The sequence below is a fragment of the Accipiter gentilis genome, chromosome 34 (assembly GCF_929443795.1).
Source record: "Accipiter gentilis chromosome 34, bAccGen1.1, whole genome shotgun sequence".
Lineage (NCBI taxonomy): Eukaryota > Metazoa > Chordata > Aves > Accipitriformes > Accipitridae > Astur > Astur gentilis.
The window spans coordinates 3,930,593-3,943,750 of NC_064913.1; the positions used below are offsets into that span (position 1 = coordinate 3,930,593).

The 13,158-nt window shown below is 39.1% G+C and overlaps 1 protein-coding gene across 1 annotated transcript in view; it reads left to right on the forward strand.

Moving 5' to 3' along the window:
- The window catches only part of TRHDE (thyrotropin releasing hormone degrading enzyme), a 222,066-nt gene that overhangs the window by 185,868 nt on the left and 23,040 nt on the right, over positions 1-13,158 (forward strand). The window contains exons 13-15 of the mRNA XM_049792005.1: positions 3,304-3,451; positions 5,621-5,718; positions 6,200-6,307. Coding sequence (XP_049647962.1) covers positions 3,304-3,451; positions 5,621-5,718; positions 6,200-6,307 — 354 coding nt within the window. The remainder of the gene's footprint in view (positions 1-3,303; positions 3,452-5,620; positions 5,719-6,199; positions 6,308-13,158) is intronic.

Consider the following 13,158-nt stretch of genomic DNA (forward strand, 5'->3'; position numbering starts at 1 on the left):
CTGGTTGTTGTGAGGGTCATGCTACCTCCCAGGACAATTCACACAGGTCCTAGCTCTGTGATCTGGATTTTAGGACTTTTTTATCCATTTTATGGTTCATGGTTTATTTCTTTTATGGTTTACAGTGAGAGCTTCTCCTTATATCTTATTTTCTCTAACTATGAATACCAAAAATAAGCAACCTTAGTATTTGGCCTTACCCTTACCAAACTTTTTCCTTTTTCTGTGAATGACAGTATTCCTCAAGCTTTTTAAACTGTAGCATACATTTAATATTTGGTAACGTATATGTTATATACCACATTTTGCACAAAAAAGGTAAAACAATGAATGTACTTATCACTACCTCTTGGCAGAAACTATTTAATGGCAAGTAGTCTGGGAGTGCAGTGTATTTGGAATAAGAGGTTCATAAATATGGCTTAGTGGTTGAGGGTGAAAGAATAGGACTATCATGGTTTTCTGTAGGTGTCCATACAATTTAATAATTTAATAATTTAATTATTTAATTAATAGTGTAGAATATAAAGAACATTCTGCCCAGGCAAAGTTCCTGAAGCACTTCTGTTGTCTTCAGGAAAGTGCTGCTATCTTAACTGCCACCGTAAGAGGATTTTAGATATGTCTTTGCTCAAGTTCCCTCAGAGGTCCAGTCTAGCAACTGTCCTGGAAGCTCATCTGCCCAATGTGTGCTGACAGAGAGTTTAACATTGATCGTAGCAACCATAACCGCTTTCCCTCAAAATCATGGTCTGAAGTGATGAATTTGTTGTCATTTATATACCAGTGTCACCCACAAGGACCTCCCCTCATCCCCATCCTTGCTCTCGGGACTGATTCTGTTGATGTTTGGGGTTGATTTTGATGATACTGTGCCTAAGATCTTCAAGTGTCATACCCAGAAAGAGAAGCAAGTTCAGGAGTAAACAGGAAAAACTCAGACTTTGCCACAATCTGTTTCTGTGAGAAGGAACATACCCTTAGGGAAACAATAGGAAAAGTGGGGGACGGGGAGAGGCAGGCAGAATTGAATGGGCTGGTAAATCTGGAAGTTAGCAGCAGTCAGTGATGAGCGTAACAGTTTTTGTTGTGAACAGGATGAGTATCATCAGCTAAGAATCATGATTTTGAAACTGATTAGGAAGGCCAGGAGCTCAGGAATAAGAGATAGATCTCTCTGCATTCACTTCTTATGTGTCTTGATGGAGAAGTTAAGCTAAAAAGAAATAATCTGTTTGTTTTGCAGTGATGATTTCCCTTTTACGCTTAGCATAGAGAGATTTAATTTTGGAAGCATGATCCTAAATGTCCATTAGTGCAGCTATAATAAACATTCATCTGTTTATTCCTTCAGCAGCATGTTTCCTAGAGCTATTCCTCTTGTTCCTTACTCCACACTTTCTCATGTCAATCAAATTATCAGTAACAATAATCACAAATCCCATTAGGAACTAATTACATATATGAAACTTCAAGTTAGTTTACCTCTTTGCTAACATTATCTCCAAGATTTTTAACTGCAGTCAATCCAGCTTGCTTCTGGCTCCATTAATTATGGTTAAAGTATTAAGACCTAGAACTCATTTTAATGATACTCTGCTGCTTCCGAAATAAGACAGACCTATAAAATGGAGTAACTGTCTCTGTCTTCCGATGCATTGAACTCTGTCCGCCACCCATGCGTAAGAGCTCCATGATTCTCATTTCATATCTGCTCAGTTCCTGAGTGACACAGTGAGCTCCCCCAGTGATCTGGTTTTTCTTGCTTGAGTATGTGCTGTAACTGGAGTTGAAAACGGAGCCTTGCTGATAAAATGTGGGCAAAGATGACATGAAGCAGACTGGAGAGTAGGTTGTCATAAGGACATGGGATAGGTACTTTTGAAAGCTGTTACATGAACTCACTTCCTTCCCTAGAGCATGAAGGTAACAGGGTGTAATTCTTCCAATAGAGAGTGTGAAAAACAATGGCTTGCATGGATGTGCTGCACCTTGCAAGGAAACTGTGGGTTTGAACTGTACCAAAAAGAGAACCTATTTCAAATATTTCAGCAAAGTAGTTTTTATATGCTGCTACAACTGAGATAAAAATTTATATCATCCATAATAATCTGTGTAATTTTTGTTGTTTGCTATATGCATGCATCTCTTCCCCAGACAGTGATGGAAATTGAGGGGAATATTTGCAACCAAGAAGGAGAAAAAATAGTCTATGAAGATATATCATACTGTAGCCTATGTTAAATTGAAGCTTGTGGAATCCAACTTGCTGAATTTAAGTGTTTTATGAAAACAGAATCATTATCTCCTCTTTAGGCAGGTAGAGAACTCCTTTGGGATTTAAACACATGCATCAGGAGAAGAATAGACCTGTGGGTTTCTGGAACGTTCACACCCACAGGGTTACACTTTGTTTCTGCAGTCTGGATAGCTAAGAAAAAATGCTGTTCGGAAAAAGAAAATGAGAGCAAATCCTAAAGCTTGATGTTTCCTGTACTCATTTTTAAAAAGCAGCTTTCAGATGTTTGTGTCTGTATTGCCATTTACTTGTAAAGCTATTAATTTAAAAAGCCTTCCTGAGCCCCCTGCCCTAAATTCTTTCCCTTGCAGGGAGAGGTCTTTTATGACTGTAAAAGAATGGGACAGAATTCTAACTGATTGATTTATAAACACCTGAAAAAACCCATAGTTTATGTGGAAAGTGCTGGAACATCCTTAACCACAGTGATGTCACTGGATGCCACTTCAGGTTAATAAAATAAGTCATTCCAAAGTGGCTTAAGGTGGATAGAAGGTAAGGCAGCTCTAAAGGAGAGAGAAAAGAGTGGGGAGGATAACTGTGAAACTAAAGATGCTTCTTCACCAGGAGTTCTTCCCACTTGCCCATGGCCAGTAGAAATGATCCCTGAAGCGAAATGCCTTGGGTTGTTGATTTTATGCAGACAGCTTTCTATCTTACAAATCAGCAAAGGAACACCTTCCTTTGTTTTTTGCTTAAAGTCAGTTACTTTGTTGTTCATGTCTTTTATAGCCACAGGAATCCGTGTAAAGTAGGGCTAGCTTGTCTAGTTTTCTTTCATGTGTGTTCATGCTTGCCTTCATCCAGTAAGTATGCTTGCACATGTGTTGGGAGAGACTGTGAGCTGCTGGTTTTTGTAAGGTTGACTTTTATGTCATTATAGTGTGATGAGTTTATCATGTTTTTCTGCCTTTTAATTTCATTTGGGAAAAAAAGAAGTCATTTTTGCCTCATCATGTATCTTCTGCAAAGCCAATTTAATACTAACTTCTTTTATTGTGCAGAGCTGGTTATTTGCCTCAGAATATTCCTTTGGAGATTATCAGATACCTTTCAGAGGAGAAGGATTTTCTGCCTTGGCATGCTGCCAGCCGAGCTCTTTATCCTCTAGATAAGTTGTTGGACCGCACAGAAAGCTACAACATCTTCAATGTAAGAGATACAGTCTTCCTCCCTTCTTCCTTTCTCCTCCCCACCCCTGCCTCTCTCCCTCCTTCTTCTCTCCCCATTCCTTCCTTCCTTCCTTCCTTCCTTTTCTTTCTTTCTTTCTCTCTCTTACTCTCTCTCCTTTCATTGCTAGGAGTTGAACTATTCCCCAGTCAGATACTGTAAATGACCTAGGGATATTAGCTTTCTTCCTAATTATTCTTTATTTAAACATAGCAATTGTCAAGCTTTGGTTCATTTGCATTTGAACAGTGATAACTGTTGTTTGAGGCATATATGATTAGTAGAAGGAAAGGTAATTATCCCTCCTATAAAATATTATGACAAATAAAGTATTTCACTTAAAAGAGCCAAAGTAATCTATTTCCAGATTTTCTCTTTTGAGGAGCCTCACGGCAATATTTAGATTGATGCCTAGGCTCAGCAAGGGCACCAAATGCAGGCACAACTGAACAGGACGCATGCAACTGAAGTAAAGATTTGTAGTCATTATTTCATCCAAAAAGCCATGGTGAATTCAATGCAGTTACCTTAATTAACAAGGATTAGATCACCATTGAATCAAAAGCCCATTCATAATTGGGTCCGAAGGGACAGCAGTAACAGCTAGCAGTAGATAATTAAGATAGACATGACCAACAATGACAAACATTTTAGCATTTTACCTGAAATAAAAAAAAAAAAAATCGTAGCTACGCTGAAGCATGTTTTATGAAGTACACAGAATTTGATTGCAGCCAGTGACAGTTACGAACTCTTGGGGTTTTTTATTCACTATGAATTTTATGTAGTCTACATATTTTCAATGGCCAACATACTGTAATTTTATGTAATTTTGTAAAGCCTTCACATGGAGGAACTCTCTAAAGCCTGAAATGCTTAAAGGTGCTTTTTTCTTCTTAAACATATATTTGCTTGGGTGCGTGTGTCCACAGACACACATGCTCAGAGAGCAGGAAGCTAGAGGTGGCTGGATGTATGTATATACGTAGAAATACACACATATACACACATACACAGAGGTACCTGCTGACATGGAAAATTATTTTCGTAGAACATGTACTGGAGATTAATAAAGGTATTGAAATCTTTATGAACCTGGAGTGTAGGCCTACATGCAAACCAGAGCCGTAATATAAAATGATGTTGAAATAGTTTGCATGTTTAGTCTGGTTTTAGCCGCACAGAAAAATTCTTAGGAGTCTGCCATTGCTATTTCACTTTTAAACATGGTTGTGTAAAGAAAACACAATTTTAATAAATAAAACCAGTAAAATTCATGGCCGGGTTGTGTTTTATCACTACTGATGAGAGCTTTGAAAGCAGAGGTGATAGCAGAGGAAATAAAAAGTCTTTTTAGTCACAGAATAACATATCTGCTAGAGAAAGCTGCACTATGAATCTCCTTCTCTGTTGACATCCTATATACATGCCTGTGCATCCACAATAATAAAATAGATGCTCTCCTATGCGGTTCTTTATATCTCAGTTCTCTTTTTCAAATTGGTGAATTCTACTGGCAGAAGATTACACTGAATACAATGAGAGTGGTTTTCTTCACAACTGGTCAGAATATGTAAATATGTCTCCTGTGTAAAAAGTAAAAGTAACTAAAATAGACCTTGGGCTTGTTTTGTGTAAGCACACCAAGAACCTAAACTTAAAGCGTAGTGTCGTGAAATGTACAAAGCTTATTTGCAGCTACATTGTTCTGTATTCTGAAGTCAATTGACTGTGCTTACACTGCTGTGGGTATTAAAATAATATTCTTTTAAAAGTGAACATGCACAGTGTAGTGGGGATTGGCCATGCAGTAGAAATTAAGCTGTTGACAGCCTTGCAACTTTTCAGCTGTGTATTGTGAGTTCAAAATAACATGTAAGAAACTTTTTAAATTGATGGGGTTTGTAACAATAAATTGTTTTATACTAGGCATCTAATCAAATAGCTGTTCTACAGATTACTTCTCCCTATAGCAGTGAAAGGGGGATTATAAGTGGACATGTTGCTTTGCTAAATGCAAATCAAAATCTTTGGAAGGTTGGACATTATTTGAGGGTAAAAAGAGAGACAAAACCTCAATAGTCAGTAGTATTTCAATTTCAACTAAAGCATAAATGTTAACATTAAATGTATTTTTCTTTTCCCCCTCAGGAGTATATTTTAAGACAAGTTGCATCAATGTATCTCAAGCTTGGATGGCCAACGAATAATTTAAACAAATCGCTTGTTCAGGCATCATACCAACATGAGTACTGTTATATTTCTTTTTTTATTGTTTGTTTGTGGGATATAGTTGTAATAATGCACTCTCCTACAGTTTGGTGTCATACTTCCCTAGTTCTGTCGTCCTTCTGTTTTTCCTTTCTGGGTTAGAGGGAGAGCAGCAAGATGCAGTGAGATGAATTCCTCTTCCCCGAGTTTGGAGAACATGATTTCCTAAGCCTTAATTTAATATTTGACTGCACTGCATTTTTAAGAACTTGGACTCATGTGACCACAGAGGTCAGGAAGAGTGCATAAGTGTAAAAGGGGGCTGGTTTTGGCCCGTGACTTTTCTTTAGTTGTTGCAGCAGTTGTAGGTGTTAAATTGACATGGGGATTTGAATAGCTGGATTATCTTTGATATGTTGCCCAGCTATCAGTTGCTGCCTCTGTTATAAGAAATAGCTTTTTTTAAACATTCAAACACATTCACTAATGCAGCCTTATTGCTTTCTTTAATTTGGACAGAGAGTTGCGTCGGGAAGTCATCATGTTGGCCTGCAGCTTCGGTAACAAACACTGTCACCAGCAGGCTGCGACGTTAATCTCAGATTGGATTTCTAGCAATAGGAACCGGTAAGTGGAACCGAAATGTATACTTCCCATTTCTCCCACTCAGAGGCAATGCAGCTGGCATGTTTTTCTGCTCCTGCCCGTCCCCATCCACCGTGCCTCGTTCTGCAGAGTGTTATGGCAGGAAGCACAGGTCACTGGCTGTTATTTAAAAATGTCTCTGAGGCTTCAGGATGAATTATTTGACTTTGCACTTATGAGTGGGTGGAGGGGACACCCATGTAGCCTCTGCCCACTCCTGATAAATTGCTGTCAGGTAATTATATGCTAGAAGGCAAGAAGATGGGTTTTAAGGAGGGGTTTAAAGGAAGAAAGATGAGTGAACACCGCATTGGCAGACAAACACGGAGCCTGTGTCAGGGCAAGAGAGCAGAAGGTGCTAAGTGATTAAAGAAGCGAGAGAGGTTAGAGGCAGAAGGACTGAGAAGTAAAAAAGGAGACAAAACAACGTATTTGAGGGATATGTTATGAAGTACTTAAGGGTGAAGACTTGGAAATTAATGTGATGCAGGAATACATGGAAAAGCTCACGTAAGGTCTCACAGAGGGGATAATATGATAGCTGATGCGTTGAGCATTAGCAGCACTGTAGTGATTTGACAGCAAGTATGTAAGTTAGGCTGTCCAGGCATAGGTTTATTCAGCTGAGGCAAGGGAACATGGGCCGTGGATGGTGTATGAAGTTTATCTTTTAAAGGCCAGCATCTAAGAAGTGTTAAATTACTGAAACTAATTTAAGTATGTAGTGATCTATGGACGAAGAGATAAGTACAGACTATAGGTTAAGACCACAACTTCTTGAGAAAGAATGATGGATTTTCTGATTATGTGGCATGTGGGTGTAGAAGTAATTGCATAAGTACATCACATGATATTTTGGTTTAAAGGAAAATATTTTACTTTCAAGTAACAAATTAGAAGAGAAGAAGTCTTTTTTAGTCCCAATCTTGTATTAGTTCTGCAAAAGGATCAGACCTCTATAGACATATAGGCATGTAGGATTTTTCAAGACACCTTGGGCCAATCAGGTGTTTGTTTGCAATTAAAATATGTCTGTCTGTCTTTGTAATCTTTGAAAGCCCTCTACAGGCATACCTATCTACATAAGTACCTGAGTGTCTTTTAAAACCAGCCATGAACTGAGCATGAACAGAAATTGCATTCCTGTATGACTTTGGAACTCTGGAAGAAAAATTATCTTGAAACTATGACTATGTACCTTTAAATAAGGTGTGTGTGTGAGAGGGAGGGTTTTCTTGTGTAAAATGATACCAGATATATTTACTATGAAATATATACCCCAGGGTTTTATATGAATTCTTATCATCATCAGCAACAATCAGTATGAAACTATTCAAAAAGGAGATTAAAGAGAAAGAATCAATGGAAACAATCTGCAAAAGTAATTTACTTAGATATTCATTTGCAAAATTAGTTAATCAAACCTAGCACCATCTATTAGCATGCACAGCAGTAGATTATTCAGTGTTAAAAAGCTGTCACCCTGCAAAGCTTTCTCCTACCCTGTGTCTTCATCCTTTCCAACAGGATTGAAGAAGGAAGCATCAGGGGAAAAAAAAAAAGCAAAAAAAAAAGCTTATTGCTTTACTAACAATAGCGCAAGAGGAAAGGAATAAATTTAAGGAGTCATCTGAAGATTCATCTTAGCCTTTCTATGGGGCCATTCTTGGGAGCACAAGACTGTGGTTGCCAGCGTATGACAAGTATTATGATAAAAGCATCACAGCAGGGCAGAGGAAGAGAATAGCTACTAAGTTAAAGCAGTGCATTTCTCCAAAGGAAATGCACAGTTTTGAAAAACAGCTGCAACAAATAATGTAATTACAGAATACAGATTGACAGTCAGCTGATACATAGGGGTACAACTTGCAAAGAAGACAGAGATGTGTTTTTATTTATTTCTTAAGATAACTGGATTTGTTCAATTCCTGCCCCCCGCTCCCCGAATTTGCCAGTTTCTATTCACAGAGCAGTCTCGCATACTGAATGTAACTAACATAGGAGCAGACTCATTTCCTATCTACTTATATTGAAATGACATTGCAAAGGCTACTTGTACTAGCAGCTCGGTAGACGTAAAATCAGCTTGTGTATCACAGTAACAACATTTGTAGGGCTCTGTCAGTGCTCTCTCAGGAATGTTTAGATCCCTGCGGCTTCAGAGGTACCCCGTATCATCTTTGCTCAGTTTAAACCAACTCGGACTGAAATCTGAAAATAAAGCAGGGGCTGTTTTCCCTGCTTTTCCACCAAGAAATGATGATGATTCTACAATCAGAATGTAATTAACATGGTGTCTGAGTTATGCTTCTGCCTCTTTTAGCACTTCAGAGACAATAGCTAGCTCAAGTGCAAAGGGCAAGCGCATAAGTACAAGATGCATGCAGAGACCACATCCACCAGGTGCCATTTTGTATTTTTTCTCATCAGTTAAGTGTTTTGCTCAGTTTGATGCCCTTAACAGCTGTTTGTGAATTTGCTGCAAACAGCCACCTCAGAATCTGTAGGAATCCCTCAGAGCTTGTTTCCTCACAAAGAAAGGAAAACTCATGCTGCTCCTCTTTCTCCAGTCTTCTCTGGCAACTCCTGGTGAGGAAAGCTGGTGACAGGTACAGAAACTTTGTGTATCCTTGCCTGTTACACTCCTTATCAGCAATGAGTACAGTTTTGTCTGCTGAAGACTACAGTTTTCTAGCCCATGTACTCATCTACAAGAACCTAAAAGTTCTTGTAGATGCTCTTGCCTCTTCTGAAACAGAACAAAGACATTGACCAATGCGTTGCAGAAAGCCTGGTCTTGGTGGGTTTGCATAGCCAGAGCACAAAGATAGAGTTCCAGAGAGCTCAAAGATATTTTTATACGCAAGTATAATTTGAGTTTGATTATGACAGTAACAATAAGGCTAATTTGCAACCTTTCCACCCATCCTCTCCCCAAAACCTTACTCTGGAAGACAAGATGTTTCGTACAATGAGCTACTTCACAAGCAGCACTTGTTGGGACGAACACAAATTCGTCAAAGCAGTAGGCCCCAAAATGAGACTATGGAATTAGGCTTATGTCTCAAGATTCTAATCAATACAAAATTAGGGTAGTATTAAATTAATATGTGGTATTAAATACCATATAAATGCACAGGCAGTAAATGATACAAAGGAACTTTTTGATTCCCTGGCAGTTACTGCAGTTAAAGTTCAAATAAGCATAACAGAGAATGTGCAATTGATTATACTGTAGAAATGCTAAAATTCGTAACGTTTTAGCCGTGGTTTTAACCTACGGCTTTTTAGAAGTTCTTTTGAAATGTTTTCTCTGTTTTACTTGTAGCGTTTAATGATGGATAAGGTGTTGGGTAATAAACAAATACAGTAACATCTAACTCTGTTTTACCAGCACATGCCTACAGTTGCTGTGATTTTTAGTAATTATATTTAGTCTGGTACGTCCAGAAATTAATTACCATCTAGTCTTCACTGTAGGGGATTAAAATAATCATAATAATCAGTTACTGCTTGTACTTTGTAATTACATGTTCTTTACTGTGCAAATAATTTGCCACTGTTCACCAAGTAAAATAACGGTCATTCATAGCACAAAGCCAGAGGTCCTCTTTGTGTTTCCAGCACCATTTGAAAAAAAGCCATTAGATTTCCAAATGTAGCACTGCAGATTTTCTTACAGAATTAGTAAAAAGAAAACCCCATACATGTGAGCTGCAACATTAGCTTCCATGTATGAAAGTGGAAGTCAGCTGAGAGGCTTGAAGGCTTGAATTTCTAAAGTGACTTAGGTGTGGCAGTGCTTCTTTTTTAGATGCCTGGCTCACAGGGCAGAATCAGACGCTTGGAGTTATGTTTCCTACAAGGGGATTTGGGAACCTCTAAATGGAGCTGGTGGCAGCCACTGTGCTAAGTGAAGAGCCTCTTAACATCAGACTGCAAAGAGAGAGTGGGCCCTCTGAGGGTCCAGCACTGCAGGTAGAAAGATACCTATATCAAACAAATATGTAAATGGCAATCATAGAGTTAGGGGTCCTTGCAAAAGATGCCTTTCGAAAATGTTGCTAAAGCAGGAGAAGGTCTGCTCCTTTTCTTTTCAAACACAGCTGGCAGAGAAGTTGCTCCTCAACCCCCTTTTAAACAGGGGGGCTGAGATTGCGGCAGAGCTTCTGTTGAGTACCTCAGCCCTACCTCTGCCGCGTGCAGACCACCCCCCTCATCTCCTATCTGTGAGGTGTTTGGGACAGTATTAAGACACTTTAAGCAAGACACTTTCCTCCTCTAGTTGAAGCTCAGCCACTGGGATTTACTTTGTTAGCAAGAGAAATAACACAGCTCTCCAGCCTAAAGATGAGAGCGTTCATCTGAGGGAGGGAGGCTTGAGTACCTGAAGTACCAGGAGTACCTGGTGTGCAAAGGGCTTCAGGTGGTATTGTTCACTACCACTTTTGCATCTTTTTTGTGATGCTAAAACATGGAACATGACTCTAAAAAAGAAGCTGGCTCTACGAGGAGCAAACCAAACACGTAACTTTACATGTAGAAGAGGGAATAAGGAGACATCTGGTTGTCCTGGTCTAGGAATTGATATCATATTTTAATCCTTGCAGTTGTTACAAAAGAAGTGGTTATTTCTTTCAGCTGAAAATCTGAGATGAGACTTCAAGGTATGTCTTACAGTCTTCTCAATCAATAAATTTAAGTAATTTTGCTCTTTTTAAATGGCTGATGGCTCCAGCACATTTTCCTTGAATGTCTGCATTGACTTCTGACGTGATAGTTGATAGGAAGGCAAACATTTTCACTCAGTTAAGTTGGGATATATGCTACTCCTATATTGGAGCAATGGAAACCCTTGAAACTTCCGTGTTTATGTTCAGAAGAACACAAACCTAGTAGAAAACATATAAGCACATTGAAATTTCCCTCATAGTTTGAGAATGTAAGGTTACTGGGATTCAGTCAACACAAGAATGCTGCACTACTGTTGGCTGAAAATTAAGACGTTTGCTTCTACCTTCATTTAACCGAGCTCATCCCTGTGAAGCTCTTTCATGTGTGAAGAAATACATTATTCACACTCCTTAGGTATAACAGCATTGTGGTTCAGCCTAAAAAATTAACAAAATTACCATACAATGCCTGCCTGAGCTGGAGAATCAGCCTTGTTAACCCCTTTGACCTTCTGTCGTGGTTTAACCCCAGCCAGCAGCTAAGCACGACGCAGCCGCTCGTTTGGCGCTGCAGTTCCACCTTCACTGCATATCTGGTCTGAAAGAAAAACATATTTCTAAGAGGATTAGCATTTTCAGACTTTCTGCCTTGGATAGACTGAGTGAACGTGTATTTCTGAGGTTCAGGAAAGAATGTGTGGAGAGCTGTAATCTGTAAACTCCCGACAGGAGGTATCTTAACAATGAGTAATATGCGAGTACACACCATGATGGCTCAACGCATAACTTTTCCATAGGCACAAGCATGTTTTTGCAAACCTCTCCGTGGGTGCAGATGTGATTTTCTTCCGGCTCCCGTTGCCATCCATCAGCTACAGGTTGCCACGTACACATTTCTGCTGGCAAAGTGGACTGTGGATGGATGCTTGCTTGGGGCAAAGTTAGACAGGATAGCGCAAACATGCGAGTATGTGAGGAGAGAGCTGCTTTGAACTGAGACAGCTGACTTTGCCTTCAGCAGAAACAGGAGTGCTCGTGTTCTGGTTCTGTTAGTAGAGCTGTGGTGATGCTATTCTTTTGCTAATACGCAGCAGTGAGCAGTGGGAGATGGTATTATTGCATCAGATGTAATTACGTGGTGATGTTTCTCTAAGATGTTACTGCACCCCTTGGAAGACCCCTGGCTAGTTATGGCCACTTCAGTTTGCTTTTCTTCTTTAGAAAGGTAACCATTGCTATTTATTGGTTGCTGTCTTTTAAATAGAAACAAAGTACCTTAATTAATTGCCTCAGTACCCCTAGAAAACTTAAAGTAAATGCAGTTGATTGATCTGGGCTTCATATCACTTTGGGGTGATTTTCGATTTAATGCACTTTTTACTATTTTTACTGTTATTCTTCTATCACAAGCACTCTGATCAGTTTTGTTTACTTGGAATACTGCCTTGCAGATATCATCAATTAAAATAAAAACCAAGGGAAAATCCAATATTCTACCACATCAAACGTGTGTGAAGTGAGGGTTGCATACTGATGTCTGCAAATTTGGTGTCTCTTGTCCTTGCCCCGGTTATGGCGACCTTATGGTTGATAAAAATCTTCTAATCTTTGATCAACAGAGCTAAGATCACTATGCTATTTGATAAGTAGAGCTAATGTTCAATACTTAGCTTCTTTCTAATTCTTTTTCTTTTTTTCTGCAATTCTGAGAGTATGTTCATTCTACACTGTCTAACACAAGAGATACAAGGGGCATCGGTTTTCTTTTTTTTTCTGTTTCTTTTTTAAGGAAAGCAATACTCAGATGAATAGATGATGTTTGCAGTGGAGTGCAGGCTGCTGCTCTGAATTAGACTGAAGTCAACATCCATTCTGTGTAGCCCATGGGTTACTGAAGTTTGCACTTGTCTGTCTTTTTGTGAATGAGGAGAAGTAGGGACTGCTGGGTGATCCTGCATGCAGAGCCAGATATCTTGAACCTGTTCTGGTCTCCAGTCATCCAAGTTGTTCTAAGAAGTCTTGGGGTGCTGAGGTGGGCCCAGAGATCTCTGAAAAGAGAATATGCTGTGAATTTTCCTATTCAGTATGTGGGTTTCAAGTCAGAACACATCTGTGTGTCATTTTGCAGTACAGATAAACCGCTTTTGGTTACTAAAAAAT